This window comes from Dipodomys merriami, unplaced genomic scaffold (genome assembly GCF_024711535.1).
Source record: "Dipodomys merriami isolate MVZ:Mamm:240054 unplaced genomic scaffold, mDipMer1.0.p SCAF_1, whole genome shotgun sequence".
Classification (NCBI taxonomy): Eukaryota; Metazoa; Chordata; class Mammalia; order Rodentia; family Heteromyidae; genus Dipodomys; species Dipodomys merriami.
In genome coordinates this window covers 27,146,392-27,173,967 of record NW_027202270.1, presented here as the reverse complement: position 1 = coordinate 27,173,967, position 27,576 = coordinate 27,146,392, and the positions used below count along the sequence as shown (strand labels likewise).

The window sequence follows — 27,576 nt, the reverse complement described above, 5'->3', positions numbered from 1 at the left end:
CAATAAAAGGAGTAGATCCTTAGAACATTACATTGTTTATAAGTCAAAGATTAAAAAAAAAACCAAATAATAAAAGAACTTTTTCACACAAGTTCTGACCATTGTTACAGATTAACTTTATTTCAAAATGTAACTTTTATTTTTCTTTTTGGTGCCAGTCCTGGGGCTTGAACTTAGGGAGTGGCCCTATCCCTGAGTTTTTGTTTTTGTTTTTGTTTTTTTTTTTTGGTCGTGGGGCCTGAACTCTGGGCCTGGGCGCTGTCCCTCAGCTCTTCAGCTCAAGGCTAGCCCTCTACCACTTGGGCCACAGCACCACTTCTGGCTTTTTTCTTTTTTGCTTATGTGCTACTGAGGAATCGAACCCAGGGCCTCATGCATGCAAGGCAAGTGCTCTACCACTGAGCCACCTTCCCAGCCCCTCCCTTAGCTTTTGTGTTCAAAACTAATACTCTACCACTTGAGCTATAGCTCCACTTCTGGCATGCACATTTGTGTGTGTGTGTGTGTGTGTGTATTTAATTGAGGATAAGAGTCTTATGAACGTGCTGGGCACCTGTGGCCTCATGCCTGTAAGCCTAGCTACTCAGGAGGCTGAGATCTGAGGATTGCGGTTCAAAGCCAGCCCGGGCAGAAATGTCGAAATGTCTGTGATACACTCCAATTAACCACTAGAAAACTGGAAGTGGCTCAAGCAGTATCGCACTCGCCTTGAGCTGAAGAGCGCTGGGATAGTGCCTAAGCCCAGAAGCCCCGAGTTAAATGATCGACAAAAAAAAAAAAAAAAAAAAAAAGTCTTGGGCTGGGAAGGTGGCTCAGTGATAGAGCGCTTGCCTTGCATGCATGAGGCCCTGGGTTCGATTCCTCAGCACCACATAAGCAAAAAGAAAAAAGCCGGAAGTGTGCTGTGGCTCAAGTGGTAGAGCGCTAGCCTTGAGCTGAAGAGCTGAGGGACAGCGCCCAGGCCCAGAGTTCAGGCCCCATGACCAGACCCCCCCCAAAAAAAAAGAAGTCTTATGAATGTTCCTGCCCTGACTGGCTTCAAACCACAATCTTCAGACCTGTGCCTCCTCCTCCTGAGTATGTAGGATTACAGACGTGAGCCACTAGCACCTGGCTCAAGGTTACCTTTTTTTTTTTTTTGGTTGGTCTTGGGGCTTGAACTCTGAGCTTTTTTGCCCAGGGCTAGTGCTCTACAACTTTGAACCACAACTCCACTTCCTCAAGTTTAACTTTTTAACAAATAAAAAGACAACTTCTACTCAAGTGGGGGAAAAAAAAAAAAAGGGAAAGAATATGAACCAGCTTGGTAAAAGATAATTCCATTGTCATAAATCATGTCCCTTTTTTTTTTCAGAAGATCTTACTATATGTCTAAATATTTTAAACATAGGAAAAGCAATTAAGTAATTTTATAGGAACAAAATGTATAATTCAAGTGGGAGAAGAATAGATGGCCTCCGTTTGTGGTAGGAGACACAGATGCTTCCTGTTGCCCTGTCCGGAATGATGTTCACATCAACCTCAAGGAGGCCGTTAGGCCAGCCTAGGCTAATGGTGACCATTACATATCTCTCTATTGAGGTAGGAGCAGTAACTGAGTACCTACACAGTGCCCACTGATGAATGGGATAAATTATTATTAAATTCCTGCATTGTACATCTATCTTTCTGTGGTCCCAGTACTCAGGAGCCTGAGACCAGAAGGGTCACCTGAGCCCAAAGGTAGCAACTGTGCAAAATTAAACCTACCTCAAAATAAGTAGGTCAATAGAATTTCAGGGAACACAGAATCCCAGTATTGTTCATAGAAAATCCATGTCAATACCTTATACAGGTCACTGGTCATTATTTTCTCCATTAGACGGAAGTTTCAATTTTATCTGATTTAAACATGTATGAGCACACACAGAATCTGTATTCTCTGTTGGAATAATATGTCACTGAGTTCTCTTGACTGAATTTAGAAACATAACATTCTTTTTAGTTTAACATCATGATTCTTATATTTTATCTCAGTCTTAAAAAACCAGGCACTGAGCTGGGTGCCAGTGGCTCAGGCCTCTAATCCTAGCTACTCAAGAGGTTGAGATCTGAGGATCGTGGTTCAGAGCTAGCCCTGGCAGGAAAGTCTGTGAAACTTTTATCTCCAGTAAACCACCAGAAAACAGGAAGTGACGCTGTGGCTCAAGTGGTACAGCACTAGTCTTGGGCTGAAGAGCTGACAGACAGCACCCAGGCCCAGAGTTCAAGCCCCATGACCATTGACAAAAAAACAAAAACAAAAAAACAGGCACTGGTGGCTCAGGCCTGTAATCCTAACTACTCAGGAGGCTTAGATCTGAGAATCATGGTTCAAAGCCAGCCTGGACAGGAAAGACTGTCTTATCTCCAGTTAACTACCAAAAAGCTGAAGTGGAGCTGGGCTCAAGTGGTAGAACACTATCCTTGAGCAAAAAAGCTCCATTAGGCTGGGCACCAGTGGCTCACACCTGTAATCCTAGCTACTCTGCACGCTAAGATCTGAGGATGGGGCTCTGAAGCCAGCCTAGGCAGGGAAGTTCCTGAGACTGACATCGCTAATGAACTACTCAGAAGAAGCAGGAAGTTGTGGCTCTAGTGGTAGAAAGCTAGCTTTGAGCACAAAGAAGCTCGGGGACACAGTCCATGCTCTGAGTACAAGCCCCACGACTGACCAAAAAGCCTGATTTAGGTATTTTCCTCTCCATAGAGTCCGACTACAAAAAAAAAAAAAAGTTCATTTTTAAGCAGTGTGGAAGGTTTTTTTTTGGGGGGGGCAGGGGGGGGCCAATCGTGGGGCTTGAACTCTAGCCTGGGCACTAGTTAGCACCAGACTGACTCCAGCTCAGATGCCAGTCACAAGTGTCAGGTTCCTGGGTTTCTCCCTCTTTCTGCACCCCCGCCCCCTTACCTACAAAGTCAGGAAGTTCCCACAAGCCTCTAGTTTGATGATTTTTCTAGAGGGACTCAGAATTTAGAGACCACTTTTACTAGTTTATACAGTGGATACAATTGAGGAAAGCTGAGCAGGGCTGAAGAGATGCACAGGGACAGGGCACTTACGTGAGCTCTCTGGACCCTCCCCTGTGTGTTCACCTTGGAAGCTGTCTGAACCCTGTTATTTACAGGAGGTTATGGAGGCTTAGTCACATGGATGTGATAGATTACTGACTCAGTCTCCAGCCCCTCTTCCTTCCAAGGAGGGTGGGCTGCTGCTGCTGCTGGGTTTAAGCTTTCGGTCACCAGCCCCCATTCTGAAGCTATCCCTGGGACTGCCGAGAGTCCAGTTGCTCCTACCACCCAGGAAATTCCTAGGGATTCAGGAACTCTATGTCAGGAACTGGGAACAAAGACCAGATATTAGAACAACAAAAGACACTTTCTTCCAGGAAATTACGAGTATTAGGAGCTTTGTATCAGGGACAAAAACCCATAAATACATCTTTCTTTTTATGCTATATGCACATACTGCTTTCTTTGAAACAAAGCAAAGGGCAACTATCAAAGCAACAAAAAAATTCTCCTCAAATGTCCTAAGTTATCTAAATTTTCACTTTTGGATTGCCTTTTTTTTGGCGGGGGTGGGGGGGGGGGTTGGGGGGGAGGGAGGCTGGTCTTGGGCTTGAACTCAGAGCCTGAGCGCTATCCCTGTTGCTCAAGGCTAACACTCTACCCCTTAGGCAACAGCTCCACTTCTGGCCTTTTGGGTAGTTAATGGGAGATAAGAATTTCATGGAATTCCCTGCCCAGGCTTGCTTGGAATCATGATCTCAGATCTCAGTCTGCTCAGTAGCTAGGATTACAAGCATGAGCCACTGGAGCCCAGCTTGGATTGGATCATTTAATACGTTATTTTCATTAACTTATACAGTTGGATCAAAATCATTATAATGTGAGGCCATCTTAGAGGAAAATAAAACTACTAAAATAATATGCAACCTAACTATTGGTATTTCAGCTAAAAACCCTAAAGCTCATTACAAACACTTCATCTCAACAACTGGAAAAAAAAAGACTATGTCAACTCTAGGAAGAAATAACAGCAGGCACGTTTTGTTGTGATTTTGTCAACAAAACTGCAGATTTCACCGAATTCCCACTTTTCCAGATACTGAGTTTCCTGTCCTTTGCGACCTGGACACATTACAGGAGTACTGCTCTTAATTTCATAGACTGTCTCACTTTGGTTTTGTCCAATATTTTCTCATGATTAGAAGGAAGTCTTGTTTGGGACAGGAATATCAATGGTGATGGCCTGTCACCTGTCATGGGGCAATGATGTCAGCATATTATTACTAATTGTCTGCTTTTTTATTGCTGCCATAACACATTTTCTTTTTTGTTTGTTTGTTTTTCAGTCCGGTTGTGGGGCCTGAATTCTGGGCCTGGGCACTGTCCCTCAGCTCTTCAGCTCAAGGCTAGTGCTCTACCACTTGAGCCACAGCGCCACTTCCAGCTTTTTTCTTTTTTCTTATGTGGTGCTGAGGAATCAAACCCAGGGCCTCATGCATGCAAGGCAAGCACTCTTCCACCGAGCCCCAAATTTTCATAAATTTAGCAGCTTGAAACACCACTCAGGGCTGAAAGTGTGGTTCAAGTGGTAGAGCACCAGTGTGAGCAAGAGAGCTAAGCAAATGCAGGGCCCCAAGGTCAACCCTGATATAGCAGTACCACATACCAGACAAGTAAGCATGCATAAAGTCCTGAGTTCAAACTCCAGTACTTTCAAAATGGCTCCCTGGTTCTGTCAGGGCCTCACAAGGCCAAAGTCAAGATGGAGGCTGGGCTACCATCTCATATGGTATTGGGCTCATCTTCCTGGTATAGTCAAGTTGTTGGCAGTACTCAGTTTCTTGAGGTTATAGACTGAATGGCTTTTTTTTTTTTTTAAGGAATATAAAACTACTGTCCACTATACACCATTATTTCCAAAAATACATGCAATACAATTGTTTCTCCTGGTTTCTGCTTAGTCATAAACCCAAATACTGAGAAGTCTGAGTTAGGATAGAGAAAAAGCATTGAGGTCCATGAATTTTTTTTTAATTAATTCAATAATTTAATTACAAAATTATGTTCCCACACTTATTGCCAACATCTCTAACCAGCTGATTACATTTCCATGAGCCAAGACTTAGATTTATATCATGATTCATGACACTGTTTTAAACTTACCTTTAAATATCCACTTAGTTTTGCTTACTAAGTAAAACAAACTAGGATTAATTATTAAGTTTACTCAAAACATAGGAATCTCCCTATCTGGAGAGGGAGATCGTTAATAACAATGAAATATTTCCTCTCAGGGAACTTATAAATGAACTATTGCATTTAAATGTCCACAGAAAACCAAAACAAGCTAGCTGTGGTGGTAAATGCCTGTAATCCCAACATTTGGGGAACAGTAGGACTGCAAATTATAGGCTATCCTGAGCCATCCAATCTCCAAAAAGAGACCTTATTTCAAAAACAATGAAATGAACAAGGTCTTGATAGAATGCTTGATGAGGCCTGATGGTTCAATCCTCAACACCTCAAAAAAAAACTTACATGAGTCCAAATGCACCAGTGGCTCCTGAGATCTGAGATTAAGGTTCAAAGCCAGCCTGGAGAAAGAAAGTCTGTGAGACTCTTATCTCCAATTAACCACCCAAAGAGCTGAAAGTGAAGTGGTAGAACACTACCTTTAAGCAAAAACAAAAAAAACAACAACAACAACAAAAAACCCTTAAGGATAGCACCCAGGCCCTGAGTTCAAGCCCCAGGACCAAGAAAAAACATGGTGAACTGGGTGCGGGTGGCTCACGCCTGTAATCCTAGCTACTCAGGAGGCTGAGATCTGAGGATCACTGTTCAAAGCCAGCCCCAGGAGGAAAGTCCATGAGCCTCCAATCTCCAATAAACCACCAGAAAACTGGAAGTGGTGCAGTGGCTCAAGTGGTAGAGTGCTAGCCTTGAGCTGAAGAGCTCAGGGTCAGAGCCCAGGCCCAGAGTTCAAGCCCCATGATCAACCGAAAACAAACAAAAAAAGGTATTTTATGTATATACATGAAAAATATACCACAGAGGGGGATACTCTTAGGGAAGGAATGTGAAGGCACCAAGCCTATTTGCCTCTGATCATAAAATAATATTTATCAAAACAACTTCCAGGAAATGGAAACAAAAAAAGAAATATACTATAGACTCAAATACTCTTCCAATAAAAGAGGTAATCACAGAAAGCTTTTATTTGTTCAAAGTAACCAAAACTATTGATACTAAACCAAAACAACCCAACTCTGCTTAGTACTATCTTCTAAACAAATACATCAAACTTGACTCTTATTAGAATGTAGTTATCTTTCACACTAGTAGTTAAAAAAATCTCAGATTATATGTATATATACATATAAATATATGTGCGCATATTTACACATATATGCACATATATACACATACATACCATACAAATAACTATTGAGCTTCTGGGCAAGAAGGCCAAGTTAGTCTCTTCATAAAAAGCGGTAACAACTTGTCACTTTGTATTCACTTTTGTCAGCACCAAGTGAGCCACACAGGAACCTTCCCATAGCACCGGAGACTTCAGTATCTGGGCAGGATCCAGATTCCTGATCCTCAATAGCATCTCTTTTGATTTGTCAGAATCAGATTCACTTTTTTTTTTTTGGTCCCGTCCTGGGGCCTGAACTCTGGGCCTGGGCGCTGACCCTCAGCTCTTCAGCTCAAGGCTAGCACTCTACCACTTGAGCCACAGTGCCACTTCTGGCTTTTTTCTTTTTGCTTATGTGGTGCTGAGGAATCGAACCCAGGACCTCTGGCATGCAAGGCAAGCGCTCTACCACTGAGCCACCTTCCCAGCCCCACATTTTTTTTTTTTCAGGCAGGAAAAAAAAGTTATTGGGGGAAAGAAAACTCCCAGCCCACATGAGGTGCAGGCATGCAGAGAGAAGAGAAAAAAGACTTTGTGTGTATGTGCCTCTTTTTCTTTCTTTTGTTCTTGTTGGTCCTAGGGCTAAAACCCTGGGGCTAGTTGCTAACCTTGGCTTCTTTTTGCTCAAGGGTAGCATTCCACCACTTGTGCCACAATGCCACTTCCGACTTTTTTGAATAATTTACTGGAGATGGAAGTCTTACGGGAGGGGGAGGCTGGAAAGTTGGCTAAGTGGTAGAGTGCTTGCCTTGCATGCATGAGGCCCTGGGTTCAATTCCTCAGCACCACATAAGCAGAAAAAAAGCCAGAGTGGTGCTGTGGCTCACGTGGTAGGGCTCTAGCCTTGAGCTGAAGAGCTGAGGGACAGCGCCCAGGCCCAGAGTTCAGGCCCCACAACTAACAACAACAAAAGAAGTCTTAGGGCCAGCCACCAGTAGCCCACACCTGTGATCCTAGTTACTCAGGAAGCTGGGATCTGAGTATCAAGAAACTACTCAGAAGAAGCAGAAGTAGCCCTGTGGCTCAAGTGGTAGAGCACTGGTCTTGAGCACAGCCTCAGGGAGAGTGCCAAGGCCCTGAGTTCAAGCCCCAGGATTGGCAAAACAACAACAACAAAAAGCTTCACATTCTCTCCCCCCCCCCCCCCCTCCTTGCGGATTACAAGCATAAGCCACCAGTGCCTAGCTGCTATCTTTTTTCTTCGCAGCTTGTTGAGAATTAAAAAATGCTTCAGTGGGGGTGGGGGGTGCAAGTTAGACAAGAAGTGTAATCACTACCTTACTTATGTAACTGTAACCCCTCTGTACATCACCTTGACAATAAAATTAAAATAAAAAAAGTAAAAAAAAAAATGTTACAATAAATTCAGGGTAATCTGAGTTTTCTTCAGGTTCAAGTATTGTCAGTATCTGTAAAATCCATTCACTATGCATCAACATAGTAATTTTGTTTTGGGGGGGGGGGGTCCGGTCATGGGGCCTGAACTCTGGGCATGGGCGCTGTCCCTCAGCTCTTCAGCTCAAGGCTAGCACTCTACCACTTGAGCCACAGCACCACTTCCGGCTTTTTTTTCTTTTTGCTTATGTGGTGCTGAGGAATCGAACCCAGGGCCTCATGCATGCAAGGCAGGCACTCTACCATTGAGCCACCTTCCCAGCCCCCAACATAGTCCTTTTTCCACAACAAATCTTCAGGTTCTGCCTCTTCAAGTTTTTTACTTTTTCCGTTCTGTTTCTTTCCCATTTTTGCAACATAGTTTTTTTATTAGTGGACTTTTTTTTTTTTTTTCTGGTACTCTACCACTTGAGCCTTAGCTACACTTCTAGCTTTTGGTGTTTAATTGGAGATAAAAGTCTCAAACTGGGCTGGGAAGGTGGCTCAGTGGTAGAGCGCTTGCCTTGCATGCCTGAGGCACTGGGTTCTATTCGTCAGTACCACATAAGCAAAAAGAAAAAAGCTGGAAGTGGCACTGTGGCTCAAGTGGTAGAGTGCTGGCATTGAGCTGAAGAGCTGAGGGACAGCGCCCAGGCCCAGAGTTCAGGCCCCACGACCGGACGCCCCCAAAAATAAAGTCTCACAAACTTTCTTGACTGGGCTGGTTTTGAAATCTGATCCTCAGATCTCAGCCTCCAGAGAAGCTAAGATTACAGGCATGAGCCACCAGCACCCAGCTTGGTAGAAAATTTTAATCACATATTTGAAACACTTCTATTTAGCATTTATGATACTCAGGTTGTGGATCCTGCAGTCTTGGGCCTGCATATCTTGAACTCTGGTCAGGGTTTGAACTCAAGACCTGAGTTCTATCCCTTAGCTTTCTCCACTCAAAGCAGGTGTCCTACCACTTGAGCCACAGCACCACTTTTGCTAGCTAACTGGAGGTAAGTGTCTCAGCCTGTGCAGGCTGGCTTTGAACTGCAATCCTCAGATCTCAGCCTCTTGAGTAGCTAGAATCACAGCAGGAGCCACCAGCATCTGGCTATCTGAACAGTTTTCTTGCTGAATGGCAACTAAAGATCTCTCTCAGCTCCCATATGCCATGCCCAAATTCTAGCAACTTGGCACAAAAGCAACAGAACTTTCTTTTACTGCAGTCCTCATACTTCAACCCTCCACCCACTTCTACACTCACATTTAAAAGGCTCATATGGTTAGACCAGGCCCAAACTGACAGTTTCACTTTCTTACATTCACCTGAACCATATAATATAACCTAATCACAGGCAAAGTTCATCATTATTATGCAGGGCATAGATAACACAGTGGGAGGGAGTAGGTGTCTCAGAACTTTTAACTGGAAACAGGTGATACCAACATTGATTACTGGTTAACATGTTGTCTTCTGGATTTCTCCACTATAAATCACTGTTTTCCCACTCATACCTTGAGGGAAACACTTTGAAACTATGCAAATATTCAGCTATCCTCAACTTGTTGTTTTTTTTTTTATTGTTTCATTTGGTGTGTGTGTGTGTGTGTGTGTGTGTGTGTGTGTGTGTGTGTGTGTGTGTGTGTGTGTGTGTGTGTGTGTGTGTGTGTGTGTGTGTGTGTGTGTGTGTGTGTGTGTGTGTGTGTGTGTGTGTGTGTGTGTGTGTGTTTTATTCAGAAAAGGGGTAGATTTATTCAGTAGACCTGCTGGGACCAGGCAAGGTTGGCACTCCACGTGGCTGGGAAAGGGCTGGGAATGAGAGAGAACTGGGAAAGAGAGGAAAGAGAGAGGAAAGAGCTAGAAAAGAGCAGCAAGAGAGCAGAGAGAGCTAGAAAAGAACAGAGAGAGAGGTAGCCGAGTAAGAACAGCAGCACTCACGTGGTATTCAGGTAAGGGGTAGGTTTATTCAGTAGACCTATTGGGAAAGGCCTGGGAATGAGAGAGCTGGGAAAGAGAGAAAAGAGCTAGAGCAGAGAGAGAGAGCAGAGAGAGCTAGAAAAGAGCAGCGAGAGAGCAGAGAGCTAGAAAAGAACAGAGAAAGAGCTAGGTAGCAGAGAGAGCTAGAATAGAACAGAGAGAGTCATTTGTTTGTTTTTTTAAACAGGATTTCAAAGCCCAGGCTGGCCTTGAACTTATGTTCTTTGTGCCTCTGCCTCCCAGGTGTTGGGTAGTAAAATACTGTGTCTGGCCCTATATTAATTTTGACACTTATCATTGTAACTATACATGCTTCATTAGTTATATCACTATGGATTCTTTTTTTTTTTTTGGGTCCGGTCATGGGGCCTGAACTCTGGGCCTGGGCGCTGTCCCTCAGCTCTTCAGCTCAAAGCTAGCGCTCTACCACTTGAGCCACAGCGCCACTTCCGGCTTTTTTCTTTTTGCTTATGTGGTGCTGAGGAATCGAACCCAGGGCCTCAGGCATGCAAGGCAAGCGCTCTACCACTGAGCCACCTTCCCAGCCCTCACTATGGATTCTTGAGTAAACATTTTATTTAGGGAGATAATTTAATGCTATCCTTATTTTCTTCCTTTTTTTTTTTTTGCTGGTTGTGGGGCCTGAACTGTGGGCCTGGGCACTGTCCCTCAGCTCTTCAGCTCAAGGCTAGTGCTCTACCACTTGAGCCACAGCACCACTTCCGGCTTTTTTCATTTTGCTTATATGGTGCTGAGGAATCGAATCCAGGGCCTCGAGCATGCAAGGCAAGCGCTCTACCACTGAGCCATCTTCCCAGCCCCTATCCTTATTTTCTTGTTCACAATAGGCCACTAAATGGAGTTCTTTGTTGTTTTCTATCTTTTTGGCTATACTAGTGTTTGAATTCAGGGCCTCATGCTTCTGATGCAGATACTCTTACCATTTGAGCCATGCCTCCAAACATGCTTTAGTTATGTTTTTAGGAGGGTTCTCGCATTTTTGTCCAGGATTTGCCTCAGAAAAAAAAATTCCTCCTTACCATGCCTCCCAGTAGCTGAGATCACAGGCGCATGCCACTATGCTCAACTTACTGAGATGGAGGGGTTCTTGCTTTTTGCCCAGGCTGGCCTCAAACTGATCTTCCTAATCCCTCCCTCCCTCATAGCTGGAATTACTGACTGAGTGACCATGCCTGGCAAATGGAGTTCTTTCATATTAGTTTTTGGTTCTTTCACATGTTCTCCAAGCCTCTCTTTACTTCCTGGCCCATAAAATGTTCAGAATTAATGTTGTATTTTTTTCTTCCCTAGTCTCAGAATAGATCCCGTTTCTAAGGATAACTCTAGTTTTACACTGAAAAAACTCAAGTAGCTTCTACTTGCTACAAAGTACTTGCTCCATTGGTTAAGTACAGATTAATGAAGGTATAGTTCTCATTTGCTGTCCTGATAAATTACAAAGTTAGTGGCCTAAAACAACACAAATGTATTATCTTACCATTCTGGAGACTAAGCATCTAAAATTGAGTTTACTGAGCTACAATTAAAAGGCCGTGTTCCTCCTGAAGGCTGTGGGAATTACATCTTTGCTTTTCCCAGCTCCTAGAGGTTACCTGCATTCCTCGGCTTAGGTCCTTTGCTTCATCTTCAAAGGCTGCAGAACAGAATCTTTCAATCTCTAACTCTAATCCTCTGCCCTTGCTCTTACAACTATCCTGATAATGAGGTCCACCTGGATGACCCAAGAGTATCGTCTTCCTTTAAGATTTTTAACTTAATCACAGCCACAAACTCCCTTTCGCTATGTAGGTAACCTATTCACAGGTTCCAGGATGAAGACACATATTTGAGAACCATTCTGCCTTGTACCTGAATGGATCTGGACTAATAGCTCTATAATTATGTCAAAGGAAAATATCTACTCCTGCCTTTTTTCTTTTTTGAGATAATCTCATGTGGACCTTAAACAGAAGATCCTCCTACTGAATGCTAGGATCCCAGGCAAGTGCTATCATACCTGGCTAAACTTTCCCGGGGGAGGGGGTCAGTGGGGATCCCAGCCACAGCTGCATGGATGTGGGACTATAACTGGAGTTTAGCTATGTCTCTAGCCCATAAAATATTCCTTTAATAGCGTGCTCTTTTGCTTCTTAGTTCAATGAGTAGCATTTTAAAATATACTGGTACATTTGTCTTAATCCTTCATAAAAAGTAAATGTCATGAATCATCTTGGCGAATTAATGTCCACAGGACATTGCTTTTGAAGTTAAAAACTTCTGTTGATCCATCTGTCTGTCCTCCTTCACATTTGTCACCAGCAGACTCTTTCCCAGTTGCATGGTGCTTTATACTCTGTTGTTATATGATCCATATTCATGTTGTTTGGTTGGGAATTCCTAGAGCCAAATGAAAAATTACCGGTGTTCTAAACCAGATACAGGGCTGCCTATACTTCCAGCTACTCAGGGAACCTGAGGCAGGGTTCACTTGAGCTCAGACATTTATGGTCAGATTGAGTGACCTACTGAAACCCTGTCTCAAAAAAATAAATAACTGTTCTTTTTGAACCCATCTTTTTCTTGCAGTACTGAGGATGGAACTAAAGGTTTTGCACTTGCTAGGCTGGTGCTAAATGCTGACTCCTGCCTCCAGCCCCGTTTTGTTTTGCAGGCTATATTTCAGAAAGGGTGTTGCTTCCTGCCGGGATGTACACCTAGACCACAGTCTGCCTATTTTTCAGGAGCAAGCCGTAGCATACAACTTTCCTCTCTATAAAGACAGAATCTTTTTTTTTTTTTTTTTTTTTTTAATTTGCCAGTCCTCAGGCTTGAACTCAGTCCCTGAGTTTTTTTGCTCAAGGTTAGTGCTCTACCACTTGAGCCACAGCACCACTTCTGGCTTTTTCTGTTTATGTGGTACTGAGGAATCAAACCCATGGCTTCATGCATGCTAGGTAAGCACTCTACCACTGAGCCACATTCCCAGCCCCTAGAGAGAATTTTAGGTACTTTACTACCTCAGCTGGTCTGAAACTGGTCCTCCCAATCTCAGCCTCTCATGTAGTTTAGGGTGAAAAGTATATGCTACTGTGCCCAGCTATGTGTCAAGAAAGGGTCTTACAAACTTTTCTTCCTAACCTGGCCTGGAATTGTGATTCTCCCAATATGTCTTCCAAGTCGCTAGGATAATAGGTATGAACCACTAGCACCTGGCCTTATACTCTTGGTTTTATGTTCTATTCATGTATTCAGTAAATAAATATTCATTGAGTATCTGACTTTGCAAGGTTCTACAATAGATATTGGTGACAATAAGATGCAATGAATTATAATTCAAAATATGGACACTGCTTTTAGTAGTTATCTTAGGGAATAATTCAAGTATCTCATTCATTCATTTATGACTAGCAAGTAGTTTCTAAAGCTAAAGACTTCCCATTCTTCTTCTTCTTCTTTTTTTGTCCATCGTGGCGCTTGAACTCTGGGCCTGGGCACTGTCCCTCAGCTCTTCAGCTCAAGGCAGGCGCTCTACCTCTTGAGCCACAGCACCACTTCCAGTTTTCTAGTGGTTTATTGGAGATCAGAGTCTCATGGTCTTTCCTGCCTGGGCTGGCTTTGAACTGCGATCCTCAGATCTCAGCTTCCTGAGTAGCTAGGATTACAGGCGTGAGCCACCGGCGCCCAGCTTAAGACTTCCCATTCTTATTACTTTCAACTGACTAAAAATAAAATGATCAGAAGGGGCTGGGAAGTTGGCTCAGTGGTAGAGTGCTTGCCTTGCATGCCTGAGGTCCTGGGTTCGATTCCTTAGCACCACATAAGCAAAAAGAAAAAAAAGCCGGAAGTGGCGCTGTGGCTCAAGTGGTAGGGCACTAGCCTTGAGGTGAAGAGCTGAGGGACAGTGCTCAGGCCCAGAGTTCAGGCCCCACAACCGGACCAAAACAAAAAAATAATAAACAATGAAATGATCAGCAAGTGGCGCTGTAACTTAAGTGGTAGAGTGCTTGCCTTGAGCTGAAGAGCTGAGGGACAGTGCTCAGGCCCAAAGTTCAAGCCCCACGACCGACAAAAAAAGAAAAAGAAAAAAAAGATCAATATAAAGCATTGTGTGTAAAAGACCATGTAAATTGGACATGGTAGTACACAGCAGTCAGGAGGCTGAGGCAGGAAGACAGAGTTCAAAGTTAGCCTGAGCTATCTACCTTAGGAGACTCAGTCTCAACTGAAAGACTTCTATTTATTCACTTTTGTACCGGGACTAAGGCATAAACTCTCATTTGGGTCTTTCTTTTCCTTCCTTCCTTTCCTTTCTTCCTCCCTCCCTCCCTTTTTTTTTTTTTTTTTGGCAGTCCTGGGGCCTGAACTCTTGGCCTGGGCACTGTCCCTCAGCTCTTTAGCTCAAGGCTAGTGCCCTACCACTTGAGCCACAGCAACACTTCCAGCTTTTTTCTGCTTATGTGGTGTGGAGGAATCGAACCCAGGGGCTCAGGCATGCAAGACAAGCGCTCTACCACTGAGCCACCTTCCCAGCCCTCACTTGGGTTTTTCATCTAACCACTCAGCCACACCTCCAGTCTAGTTTTTATATTTGTTTATTTACATATTGCTGGTCTAGCATAATAAATAGATTGCTTAAGACTGAACCAAACACTCTGGCAGTCAGAGTGGCTAACAAGGGCTAACTCGCAGGAGTCACCAGGATGATGATGATGATGAAGAAGAAATAGGATACTTCATGGTCACTTTTCCAGGAGAAGGAAAGGATAAGGCATAGTACAGTTAATTGAATTTAAGGGCAAGCCTACTTCATAATTAAAGAAGTTCTAATTGACAGTGACATCACTTAGAGTGATAAGGGGACTAACACCTTAGATGTTGCTTTGTTTGGTGGGGAGTTCAAGAGAAAGACTAAGGAAAGAACTACGGGCTGTATGGAAATGATAGGAAATGGATGGCTGATATCTTTTTGGTCGTAATGTGAACAGATGCAATACTGCATCAGACTCCAGCAGAAACAATAACTTCAACCATTTATTGTGTGTGATCATGCTGAGTCAGAGGGTGAGTCAACCCTACTCTGCAAAGAAAATGCTCCCAAGGAGAAAGGAATGACCTCTTCCTGAGCAGAAGGGTCTGCTTAGAAAAATCTTTTGCTCAATCCCTTAATCAAGATTTTGTTGCCTGGGGAGAATTATCTGTTATTCCCAGGGGTAAGCTGTTGACTTGTTCTATTCAACACTGGTATAGGACATAATAATTAGAGTTAACATCTGAATGTTCACATTTAAGAGCATGTTGGATACTGCCCAGTGTATAATATTGAGTACACTCAGTTCTTATCTTGTAGCCTTAATTGTAAAGCTGCTAAGGGTAATAGCGTGTTGTTGTATTAGAAGCATAAAAGCCCCTAATGGTCCATTTGCTGTCTCATCTAGCTGAAAGGGTCCTGAGCCTTTTGAGTATTTTTCATTTTTCTCCCTGAAAATTATTTCTCTTACAATGTACTTACTGGATTAAACCACAAATATGAGTAGAGAAACTAATCAAAACATTTGAGACTTTCAAGAATCAAATATATTATTTAAAATGATTACAGCCAGGTACTGGTGGTTCACACCTATAATACTATTCAGGAGCCTGAGATCTGAGAACTGTGGCTTGAAGTCAGCCTGGGCAGGAAAAGTCTGAGACTTTTTTTTTTTCTTTTGTTGGTCGTAGGGTCGGAACTCTGGGCCTGGGCACTGTCCCTCAGCTCTTCAGCTCAAGGTGAGCACTCTACCAGGTAGAGTTTTCAGGTAGTTAATTGGAGTCTCATGGACTTTTCTGCCTTGGGTAGCTTTGAACTGCGATCCTCAGATCTCAACCTCCTGAGTAGCTAGGATTTCAGGTGTGAGCCACCAGTGCCCATCTAGTCTGTGAGGCTTTTATCTCATTAACCAACAAAAAAGCCAAACTGGGGCTGTGACTCAAGTTGTAGAGTACTATCATTGAGTAAAAAAGCTCAAGGACAGCACCCAGGTCCTGAGTTCAAGCCCCAGGACCAGCATTAAAAAAATAAAAAAAATTATTCATTTTTGGCACTCAATAGGGGATTTAAAGTCACTCCATGATATTTGTCCTAATATCCCATTTTTGGATGAGAATCATTCCAGTTTCACTAAAGAGAAATATATTTGGTAAGCCAAGTCAGAGTAAAGGACAGAAAAGGTGGATGTGATGTGTACAGGTGTTAGTGGCTTGGCCTCTAATCCTAACTACTCAAGAGGCTGAGATCTGATGATCATAGTTGAATGCTGGTATAGGCAAGAAAGTAGAGCTGTGGTTCAAGTGGTAGAGCACTAGCCTTGAGGGGAAAAAAAAACCTCTGGGACATCACTCAGGCCCTGAATTAAGCCCCAGTACTGGCAGGCACACATGTGCACGTGCGCACCCACACCCACCCCTACACCCCTACACAGATATGTAATCATTTCAGTTTTCATGACATGACAGTAACATCTGGAAATGCACTTGATTAGGAATGATGCGAGAGGAACATATTGAAGCAAGCCACTGGAAACAGATGATAGACTTAGAAGTCCATTCTGCAAAGAGATGGACACACACACTTGGAGAACAAAGTGAAGGATAAACAAGGAGAAGACACACAAGAGCTACTGAAGAATAACCCACTGCTCCAGGGAGTGGTGCTACCCAGGATACTTTTCCCCAGCCCTTTCCCTCTGGGTTTGTACATACAAAACAACCCAGTCCATGAAGAGATGCGGTGGTTTAATTCTTGCTAAGTAAACAAGAAAATTCCAGTTTATACTGTAAGGGAATTATAGTTTGTGAAGCTACAGGCAGGTCTTTGTTCTATTATTTAATTTTATCTATGCAGTGATACACTTCAAAGACCAGGTTACTTTCGTTATTAAAAGGGAAAAGGGGAGCTTTTTTTTTTTTTTTTGCTTTCCTTTTTAAGTCTCACTTCACTATAACTTTTCTTTGTTGTTGGTTTGTGAGCCTTGAACTCAGCCTGAATGCTGTCCCTAAGCTCTTAGGCTCAAAGCTAGTGCTTTACCACTTTGAGCCACAGCTCCACTTCAGGTTTCTGGTGGTTAATTGGAGATGAGTCTCACAGACCTTCCTGCCCCAGCTGGCTTCAAACTGCAGTCCTCAGATATCAGCCTCCTGAGTAGCTAGGATTACCGGCATGAGCCACTAGCACTGGGCTTGCTATACCTTTTTCTTTTTTTTCCTTTGGTTGTGGGGCCTGAACTTGGCCTAGGCACTGTCCCTCAGCTCTTCAGCTCTGGGCTAGCACCCTACCACTTGAGCCATAGCACCACTTCCGGCTCTTGCTGCTTATGTGGTACTCAGGAATTGAACTGAGGGCCTTATGTGTGTAAGACAAGCACTCTACCATTGAGCCATCTTCCCAGCCCTCGCTATACCTTTTTGATTTCAGATGATCCCCGAGCTTCTTACCAGCAAATTATGTTTCTATTCTAGACCAATGGGGGCAAGTTACTACCAACAGGAACAGAAAGCAAATTTTGTCTTGGGAGAGTTAAAACATTTTTCAATAGCCTGATCAGTTGTCCCATGACTTTTTTTTAATTCAGAAAATATATTTATGATAATATAATGTTCCATTGTTTGGCAGGGAGGTTGCTTATCTTGCTAAAAAATACAGTAAACCTCATGCAGCAGAAGTAGAGAAGAGGCTATAAAAACACTTTGCATTCAGACACAAATTGTAGTTTGTGAATATTACTTCATCTTAACCTCTAACAACCTAACAAAGAACCAATTCTGCCTATGAAAGCTTAACCTCAGAAAGAGCATTTCAGAGCAGGGCGCCGGAGGCTCGCACCTCTAGTCTTAGCTACTAAGGAGGCTGAGATCTGAGGTTCAAAGCCAGCCCAGGCAGAAAAATCCATGAGACTCTCATCTCCAGAAAACCACCAGAAACCCAGAAGTGGCATTGTGGCTCAAGTGGTAGAGAACTAGCCTTGAGCTGAAGAGCTCAAGGACAGCGCCCAGGCTGAGTTCAAGCCCCATAACCAACCAAAAAAACCAAACCAAAACCAAAACAAAAACAGAAAACCACAAAGAGCATTTCAGTTGTTTATGCATAAGTTCTTGAACTACATTATAAAGCTTAAAGGGGCTGGGTTATGTTCAGTCTAGCACACACAAAAAAAATCTGTATGCTAAGTCATAGGTATTATTCTATGTATAACATGTGATCTGCCAGCTCTGTACTGGATAATAAGAGTTTTGTATGTAGCAAGTGATGAAAAAATGTATTATGGTCTCTATATGTCTACATTATTATGGTATACATTACAGGGCTTATGGGAAAATCTAAGTATCCCCCAGTATCTGTTCTTTTCTTGTGTTCTTTTTTTTTGTTTGCTTGTCTGTTTTGAGTCTCCCTATGTAGCCCTGGATGGCCTCAAAATCAAGGTCTTACCTCTGCCTCCTGGGATTATAAGCATGAGCCAACATCTGGCTGGTTTTTTTTTTTTTTTTTGTCATTTGTGGGGCTTGAACTCTAGGCTTGGGCGCTGTCCCTGTGCTCTTCAGCTCAAGGCTAGCACTCTACCACTTGAGCCACAGCGCCACTTCTGGTTTTCTAGTGATTTATTGGAGATAAAAGTCTCATGGAGTTTCTTGCCCAGGCTCGCTTTGAACCACAGTCCTCAGATCTCAGCCTCTCGAGTAGCTAGGGTTATAGGCGTGAGCCACTGACGCCCAGCTTTTTTTTTTTGGGGGGGGGGGAGTCCGGTCGTGGGACCTGAACTCTGGGCCTGGGCGCTGTCCCTCAGCTCTTCAGCTCAAGGCTAGCGCTCTACCACTTGAGCCACAGCACCACTTCTGGCTTTTTTCTTTTTGCTTATGTGGTGCTGAGGAATCAAACCCAGGGCCTCATGCATGCAAGGCAAGCGGTCTACCACTAAGCCACCTTCCTAGCCGCTTGTTTTTACTTCTTTAACAATCTTTCCATAAAGAAGCAAGATGTAGGGGCTGGGAAGGTGGCTCAGTGGTAGAGTGCTTGCCTTGCATGCATGAGGCCCTGGGTTCGATTCCTCTGCACCACGTAAGCAAAAAGAAAAAAGCCGGAAGTGGCACTGTGGCTCAAGTGGTAGAGCGCTAGCCTTGAGCTGAAGAGCTGAGGGACAGCGCCCAGGCCCAGAGTTCAGGCCCCACGACTGGAACCCCCCCCCCCAAAAAAAAAGAAGCAAGGTGCAGCTGTGTGTGGTGATACATACCTGTAATCTTGGCACCCAGGAGACTGAGGCAAGAGGATGGGGAGTTTGAGGCCATGTCTCAGAAAACACACATGCACATACACAGGATAAAAAGGAAGAGAGATGGGGAAGAATTCCTGAGTTTTAAGACTGATTTTACCAATAAAATGCAATGGAAACGATGCTATGTAACTTCTAGTCATAATAAGTCTCCTTGATCTCTAATAAAATAATTTTAAAAGACCTGAGCTACCCTTTAGAAAGTCAATCACCCCAGACTGCCATGTTGGTGGATATTTAGAAGCCGTGGAAAACAATCCCATTTGAACATGTCAATCCAGTGAAGGAGCAAACATGTGAGTGAAGATGCCAGCTGGGAGCTAAATCCTTCCACTGCAGCTGTTCCAACTATTCCAGCTCCAGCTCCTAAGCTATCCCTTTAATGTACCTATCAGGGCCCCAGCCTTGTGGAAAAAGAAGGGTTGTTCTCTTCTCTGCTGTGTCCCTTCTGTATTCTGAACCCACAGAATCTTACAAGCATAATCAAATGGCTGTTTTCTACCATTATTTTTAGACAGTTTGTTGCACAGAAAGACCTAGAATGCCCTCTTAGAATCTCCTTTTAGTTTGGTAGATGGCTTCCTGGCTAGATTTCTTTTCCTTTTTCTTTTCTTTTTTTGGTTGTGAGGCTGAAACTCTGGGCCTGAGCGCTGTCCCTCAGCTCTTCAGCTAGTACTCTAGCACTCTGAGCCACAGTAGCACTTCTGGGTGTTTCTATTTATATGGTGCTGAGGAATCGAACCCAGGGCCTCAAGCATGCAAGAGCAAGCACTCTACCACTGAGCCACCTTCCTAGCCCCCTGGCTACATTTCTTAACCTCCTTTATCTTTATCTCCTGTATCTTTAAGTCCTTGGCATGTGAGTGAAAAATAATACAATTCTAAATCATATCAATACAACATTAAGTGTTAGCCCTCTATTGCTTTCCTCTTATCACTTCTTACTGGCTGATTTAGTGATGTCTAGAGCAGCTATCTGGGATCCCATAGATAGACAGTGGATGTCATGGATTGGATTCTCCAGACTTTGAGCAGCATTTAATGTGTACAATATTTACTAAGGAGCTCCCTGAGGGTCAACACCTAGGTGAGAAGAATAAAGCAAGCAAGAGTGTGCAAAAGAAAAAGTTGTGCAGTAATGCATATTCAACAACACTTTAGCCAGGCTCAGGGACTAAAACTGTTCTCTTTGGGCTGAGGTGGCTAGACCCTTTTTTTTGCCGGGGGGAGGGGGGGCAGAGAAGCTGGGGTGCCTGTTCTGGGGCTTTAATGCTTAGGCACTGTCTCTGAGCTTTTTTTGCTCTATAACTAGGCCTTTACATCAACCACCTCTTCACTGGTTATGGGGTATCCTAACATATACTTTTATAGCTAATATAATCAGTTTATTAGGTATCTATTACTATATAACAAAACAACCCAGAACTTTAAAATGGCTAAGAACACAATACATTTATCTCACACAATTGCTGCGTGTGGGAATCCAGAAGCACAAGGCTCCAGGCTTCAGGCTCAAGCTATTTCATGAGGTTACAGCCTAGGGTGGCAATTATCCCAACTCTACTATGGCCAGTGGAGTTATCTTACCACCAGGGTTGCTGGCAAGCTGCTTCTTACATGGAACCTCCCCAAGAGTTAGTATTCCTAGAGACCAAGGGCTAAGCTGCCCAAATGTTCTCACAATGTATTTGATTTGAGGAGTGATTTAGGAGTTGAGTAAACCTGAGGGGAAACAACAGTCCTTTCAAAACATAACATCTGCAATGATACATGTTCAGTAGCAGTGATTAAGTCCCATTCACTCAAGGGGAGGGGATTACAAACACAACATGGATCCCAGCAGGCAAGGTTGGCTAGGGTCATCTTACAGGCTGACTACCACTGTAGCATGCACATAATTTTGCATCCTCTTATTTTTCTTTGCTTTATTGAGGTAGGGTCTCCCTAGTTTTCCAGGCAGGCCTCAAACCTGCCTCTGCCTCCTGAGTCATAGGCTTACAGGCATGTGCAATCATGCATGGCTCAATGTTAGTGTTTTTAAAAAACAAACAAACAAAAAACATATTACCACTGCTTTGGCTGTTAAACCTGCTATATTTCCCTGGGGAGCTTGAATAATAGTTGGGTAATTCTGATCCAGTTAGCTGACAGTTTACATTATCCTAGTGTTTTTTTGTTTTTGTTTTTTGGACTTTCCAACCCAGGCTGACTTTTAACCTGGATTACATGCATGAGTCACCTGGCTACCATTTTTTGTTGTTGTTTGGGTCATTGTGGGGCTTGCAACTCAGGCATGGGCGCTGTCCTTGTGCTTTCCTACTCAAGGCTAGGTCTCTACCATTTTGAGCCACAGTGCCACTTGCAGTTTTCTGGTGGTTAATTGGAGATATGAGTCTCACAGACTTTCCTGCCTGGGCTGGATCTGAACCATGATCCTCAGGTCTTAGCCTCCTGAGTAACCAGGATTGCAGGTGTACATACCAGCACCCAGCCACTGTTTCCTCTTTTTTTTTTTTTTTTTTTTTTTGTCGGTCATTGGGCTTGAACTCTGGGCCTGGGCACTGTCCCTCAGCTCTTCAGCTCAAGGCAAGCGCTCTACCACTTGAGCTACAGCGCCACTTCCGGTTTTCTGGTGGTTTATTGGAGATAGGAGTCTCACGGTCTCTCCTGACCTGGCTGGCTTTGAACCGCGATCCTCAGATCTCAGCCTCCTGAGTAGCTAGGATTACAGGCGTGAGCCACCAGCGCCCGGCTCACTGTTTCCTCTTTTGACAATGTTACTTTTGCTCTTAGAAGCAACTCAGTAAATCTTACTGCAACTGGCAAAAGTTCCATCAAAATAAAGAGAGTTCTACATAATAAATTTATTTTCATTAGTCTCATGGTCTGTAGTAGCACTAGGTTAACCTCGGACAACTTATTAAGTTTTTCTGAGTCTAAAAGGAATGCATTTCTTTAGGAAAACGTAAACTGGAGGTTATACAAGGGACTTTCCCTCACAATCGAGTTTTTCACTTCGTTTTAAGTTTTAGGATCAATGACATACACACAAGGGCTTTCACTACGAACTCCTAAAATTGTCAGCAGCATTTTGAATATGCATTTTCAAATAATGATAGTACTCAATTATTAAGTATACCATTATATTTGCTGTCAGTCAGGAACTAGGTTAAGGTTTGTTTGTCTGTTAATTTTGTTTTTGGTACCTGGAGCTTTGTCCCTATGGACAACGTCCTCAGTGCCCTCTTCCCCCTACCCATCACCCCCATAGCTAGGATTACAGGCATGAGCCAGCAGCACCAGGCAGGTTAACGTTTTTATAAGCTTTCTAATTTAATTTTCATTAACAACTCTTATGTTAGAAGTAGTACAATGATGAAGAAACAGCTTTCCAACAAGGAACAATCAGTAATAAATAATTGTAGGCAAGCATGGTGGCACTCCTATAATTCTAGCACTATGAAGCAAGCCTAGAGGATTATAAATTCAAGGCTGGCCTGAGTTACATGGTTGAACCCTGTCTCAAAAATCAAGCACTGGGGAAAAAAAAAAGTGCTGGGATTGTAGCTTGGTAGTAGAGTACTTGCCTAGCATTTGTAAGGCCTTGGATTAATCTCCCACACCATCAGAAAATAAAAATAAGTTAGCACCATTGGCTCATCCTTGTAATCCTAGCTAATCAGGAAGCTGAGATCTAAGGATCTCGATCCAAGCCAGCCTGGGTAGGGAAACCCAGGAGATTCTTATCAAATACCAAAAAGTGTAAATGGGGGCTGGGAATGCGGCTTAGTGGTACAGTGCTTACCTAGCGTGCATGAAGCCCTGGTACCACATAAACAGAAAAAGCCTGAAATAAGACTGTGGCTCAAGTGGTAGTGTGCTGGTCTTGAGCAAAAGAAGCTCAGGGATAGTGCCCAGTCCCTGAGTTTAAGCCCCAGAACTAGCAAATATAAAAATAAAAAAATAAAATAAAAAAAAAATCCATAAATGGAGCTGTGGCTCAAAGTGATAAAGCACTTGGGCACAAAAGCTCAGGGACAGTGCCCAGGTTCTGAGTTCAAGCTCACAGACTGGCACACACACACAAAAATAATAAGGTTGAAAATTGGTTATCAAGAGGTATGACACTAATATACTCTTGCCACTCTTGCCCTAAGACCAAACACATTCTCCTGTATTCCTAGCTACTCAAGAGGCTGAGGCAGAGGGATCACCTTAGACCTTAGCCCAGAAGTTCAAAATCAGCCAGGGCAACGTAACAAGTAAAAGGCTCTTAACAACATCAACAATCTCACTCTAGACACTAGTCTCTAGTTCTGTAATTATATCAAAATAGCTAGACGCTGATGGCTCACTCTTGTAACCTAGATACTCAGGAGGCTAAGACCCAAGGATCACGGTTCAAATCTAGCCTAGGCAGGAAGGTTCATGAGATTCTTTCTTATCTGCATTAATCACCAAAAAACCAGAAGTGGAGCTGTGGTTCAAAGTGGTACAGGGCTAGCTTTGAGCAAAAGTGCTCAGGGACAGTGCCCAGGCCCTGAACTCAAGCCCTGTGAGTGACCCCAATCTCCCCTAAAAAGGAGGATCACAGTCTAAGTTGGCCTGGGCAATACTACTTCAAAATAACCAGAGCAAAATAACCATAGCTCAAGTAGTACCTACTTGTCTAGCAAATATGAAACCCTGAATTCAAACTATAATACTGCCAAAAGGGGTAAAAATAGAGCAAAACAATAGTGAACATATATTAAAAAAAAAAAAGAAAGAAAGAAAATCTACCTTTAGATTATCTCCATTACTAATGGTAAAATTTTATTTATTTTTTCCTGGCAGTTCTGGGGCTGGAACTCAGAACCTAGGCGCTACCCCTCAGCTGCTTTTGCTTAAGGCTAGCACTCTACTACTTGAGCCACAGTGCCACTTCCAGCTTTCTCTATGTATGTGGTACAGAGAAATTGAACCCTGAGCCAGCTTCCCAGCCCTTCACTTCCTTTTTGTTTTGACAAATGGAAAGTATAAAAGCTCCTAGTTTCGGGGCTGGGAAGGTGGCTCAGTGGTAGAGCACTTGCCTTTGCATGCCTGAGGCCCTGGGTTTGATTCCTCAGCATCACATAAGCAAAAAGAAAAAAGCTGAAGTGGTGCTATGGCTCAAGTGGTAGAGTGCTAGCCTTGAGCTGAAGAGCTGAGGAACAGTGCCCAGGCCCAGAGTTCAGGCCCCACGACTGGACCCCCCCCCCCCCACAAAAAAAAAAAAGGGAAAAAAAAAAAGAAAAAAGCTCCTAGTTTTGTCTTCAAAGCAGGAGAAATGTCCTGCTTTTGGGGCTATTTAAGAGCCTCAGACATTTGGTCTGGCCTTTCCAAGGCAACCACAGTCAGTACTTGAAATTCAAGAAACATTATTATTTTTGCCAGTCCTGGGGCTTGAACTCAGGGCCTGGGCACTGTCCCTGAGCTTCTTTTGCTGAAGGCTAGCACTCTACCACTTGAGCACAGTGCCACTTCCAGCTTTTTCTGTGAATGTGGTACTGAGGAATCGAACCCAGGGGTTCATGCATGTACGCAAGCACTGTACCACTAAGCAAAAGCCCAAGAAACATTATTTTTAAGTTGGTAATTTTATATAGCCTATAAATGATGGTATATCTATCTATCTATCAATATCTATCTATCTATCTCTATATATATTCAAATCATCCTTGGCAGAAAAAAGGTTCTCCACCTATCTAAAATAATCTAGTTGACCCTACACTGCATATGGCGTTAATACAGAACACTGAAAGTCAGGACTCTTGCCTGGCATACTGAAGGCCCTGGGTTTGATCCCACATATCATAAAGCAAATAAATAATGATATAAATTATATTTCTTTAGAATTCCCTCATTCTAAGGATGTGTATGTGTTCTATTTTTTTTTTGGGGGGGGTTTCCAGTTGTGGGGCCTGAACTCTGGGCCTGGGTGCTGTCCCTCAGCTCTTCAGCTCAAGGCTAGCGCTCTACCACTTGAGCCACAGCGCCACTTTCGGCTTTCTTCTTTTTGCTTGTGTGGTGCTGAGGAATCGAACCTAAGGCCTCATGCATGCAAGGCAAGCACTCTACCACTGAGCCACCTTCCCAGCCTCAATGTATGTGCTCTATTATACAAAGAAAAATGCTACATAAATGGTGAAATTACAGAAACAGAATCAAGAGAGAATAAAAAAAGTGTTACCATTAAGCTCCTTAACAATCCTTAGAAATAATCTATAGAATCTGTGTTAATGAAAGGGAATTATGTACAGCAGGGAAGAACAATGGACTCTGGAGTAAAACGAGCAAAATCTTGCTGGTAACTTTTTGTTGTGTGGCCTTGGACAAGCTACTTCTCACTGAGCTTTAGTTTCTTCATTTATAAATAAAATAATACTGTCTCAAGGGTTGTTGCAAGGACAAAAAAAAAAAAAAATGTATGTCAAACCAGAGTGCAAATCACATAGAAAAGACTGAATAATTACCAGTTATTATGATGACATTATAACCGTCCATGACATATATTCACATATACATACTGTATATATGTATATGGCACATGCATGTATACATATGCATATGGCATGTATGTATGTATGCATATGATTATTTGGTATGTGCCCACTTTGTGTGTGCTGTGGTGCTTGAACTCAGGGCTTGGGCACTATCCTTAAGTGTTTTTGTCCAAGGCTTACATTCTACCACTTGAGCCACAGCTCCACTTCTGGCTTTATTGGTGCTTAACTAGAGATAAGAGTCTCAGACTTTGCTGCCTGGGATGGTTCTGAAGTGAGTTCCTCAGACCTCAGCTTGCTGAATAGCTTGATTATAGGCGTGAGCAAACTGAACCAGGCCTATTTGCCCAGTAAGATAGAATGCTTTAATCTTTTCTTTGGCATTAGAAAAATGTGAGCCTTAATGAAAGCCTTCTGTATCTTTTTCTGCAGTGCTGGGGCCTTCTATCAGACACTCACCCTACCATATTATGGTATGTCTCCAGTCCTGGAAGATTTCTTCGTCTCATCCATTCAACAGGCTTAAATGATATATGAAAATAAACAAGATGATTCACATTTTAAGGTTTTCTTTGTATTTATCACAAAGCTTATCACCACTTTTACAGGAAAGAGTAAATGTATACAGATTTTTTCAGTGCTGGGGATTAAACCCAGGGCCTCATATGCATGCTAGGCAAATACTCTACCACTGAATTGGCCTACATCTCCAGCCCCTACACTTAAGTTTTATCAAACATTTACACACAATATACAAATTTGAAGCTGACAAGTTCTTTGATAACTGCAATATTATTTTCAAACAAGCAAGGTATGCATAACCTTAAATATTATGTCATTTTTTTGAAAGAGATAAGGTTTATGAGATACTCCAATATAATTGTCCATTCGGTATCTGTACCAAAGCTGGGTTCCAAAAGATCTTTCAGCATATGGATGGCTCCTCTACTGCCTGGGCACCCTCTGTGACAGCTTTGACACACTTGGCCATTGTCTGTGAGGCTCTGCTAATTGAATCTGAAAAATAATTAAGAGAATGTTTTTGGTTTTTTTTTTTTTAATTTTTTGTCAGTTGTAGGCCTTGAACTCTGGGCCTAAGTGCTGTCCCTCAGCTCTTCAGCTCAAGGCTAGCGCTCTACCACTTGAGCCACAGTGCCAGTTCCGGATTTTTCTGCTAAGTGGTGCTGAGGAATCAAACCCAGGGGCTCATGCATGCAAGGCAAGCACTCTAACACTGAGCCACCTTCCCAGCCCCAAGAATGTTTATTTTTTAATATAACTTTTTAAAAAGCACACAGTAAAACTTAATGTTGCACTTACTCAAAAAAGGACTATTAAGACTCTGTAATTATATGTAACCAACAAATTCTAAAGATAAGTTCCATATTGGCTTAATGCTTTTAGTAACTACCTCTAGCAATAATCAATCATTGAACAGATGGACAACATACAACTTTATAAAAAAAAATATAGAGCCAGGCACTGGTGGCTCACCTGTAATCCTAGCTACTCAGGAGGCTGAGATCTGAAGATCACGGTTCAAAGCAGCCTGGGCAGAGTCTGTGGGCAGAGTCTGTGAGACTCTGATCTCCAATAAACCACTAGAAAACCGGAAGTGGCGCTGTGGTTCAAGTGAGAGCGCTCGCCTTAAGTTGAAGAGCTCAGGGATAGCACCCAGGCCCAGAGTTCAAGCCCCAAGACTGACAAAAACAAAGTCAGCCTAGACATGAAAGTCTGTGACTCTTATCTCCAATTAACCAGCAAAAAACTGAAAGTAGACCTGTGGCTCAAGTAGTAGAGCAATACTAGCCTTGAACAAAAGAGCTTAAAAACAAAACCCAGTGCCTAAATTCAAGCCCCACAACTGCCCACAAAAAAAAAGGTCATAATACCATTATAAAAATGCCTTAAAAATCCTAACTTTAACTGAATAGTCCTACTTTTTGGGTAAATAAA

The 27,576-nt window shown here is 43.0% G+C and overlaps 2 protein-coding genes across 3 annotated transcripts in view; one reads left to right on the top strand and one right to left on the bottom strand.

Annotated features, from left to right (window-relative positions):
• Positions 1-26,178, top strand: part of LOC138822421 (basic salivary proline-rich protein 1-like) — a 41,946-nt gene extending 15,768 nt beyond the window's left edge. The window contains exons 6-7 of the mRNA XM_070015475.1: positions 15,516-15,563; positions 26,053-26,178. Of these exons, the coding sequence (XP_069871576.1) occupies positions 15,516-15,563; positions 26,053-26,146 (142 nt within the window). The 3' untranslated portion in view covers positions 26,147-26,178. The remainder of the gene's footprint in view (positions 1-15,515; positions 15,564-26,052) is intronic.
• The window catches only part of Ndufs1 (NADH:ubiquinone oxidoreductase core subunit S1), a 34,517-nt gene continuing 33,113 nt past the window's right edge, over positions 26,173-27,576 (bottom strand). For both annotated transcript variants that reach the window (XM_070018689.1, XM_070018682.1), the window contains exon 19: positions 26,173-26,637. In XM_070018689.1, the coding sequence (XP_069874790.1) occupies positions 26,546-26,637 (92 nt within the window). In that variant the 3' untranslated portion in view covers positions 26,173-26,545. The remainder of the gene's footprint in view (positions 26,638-27,576) is intronic.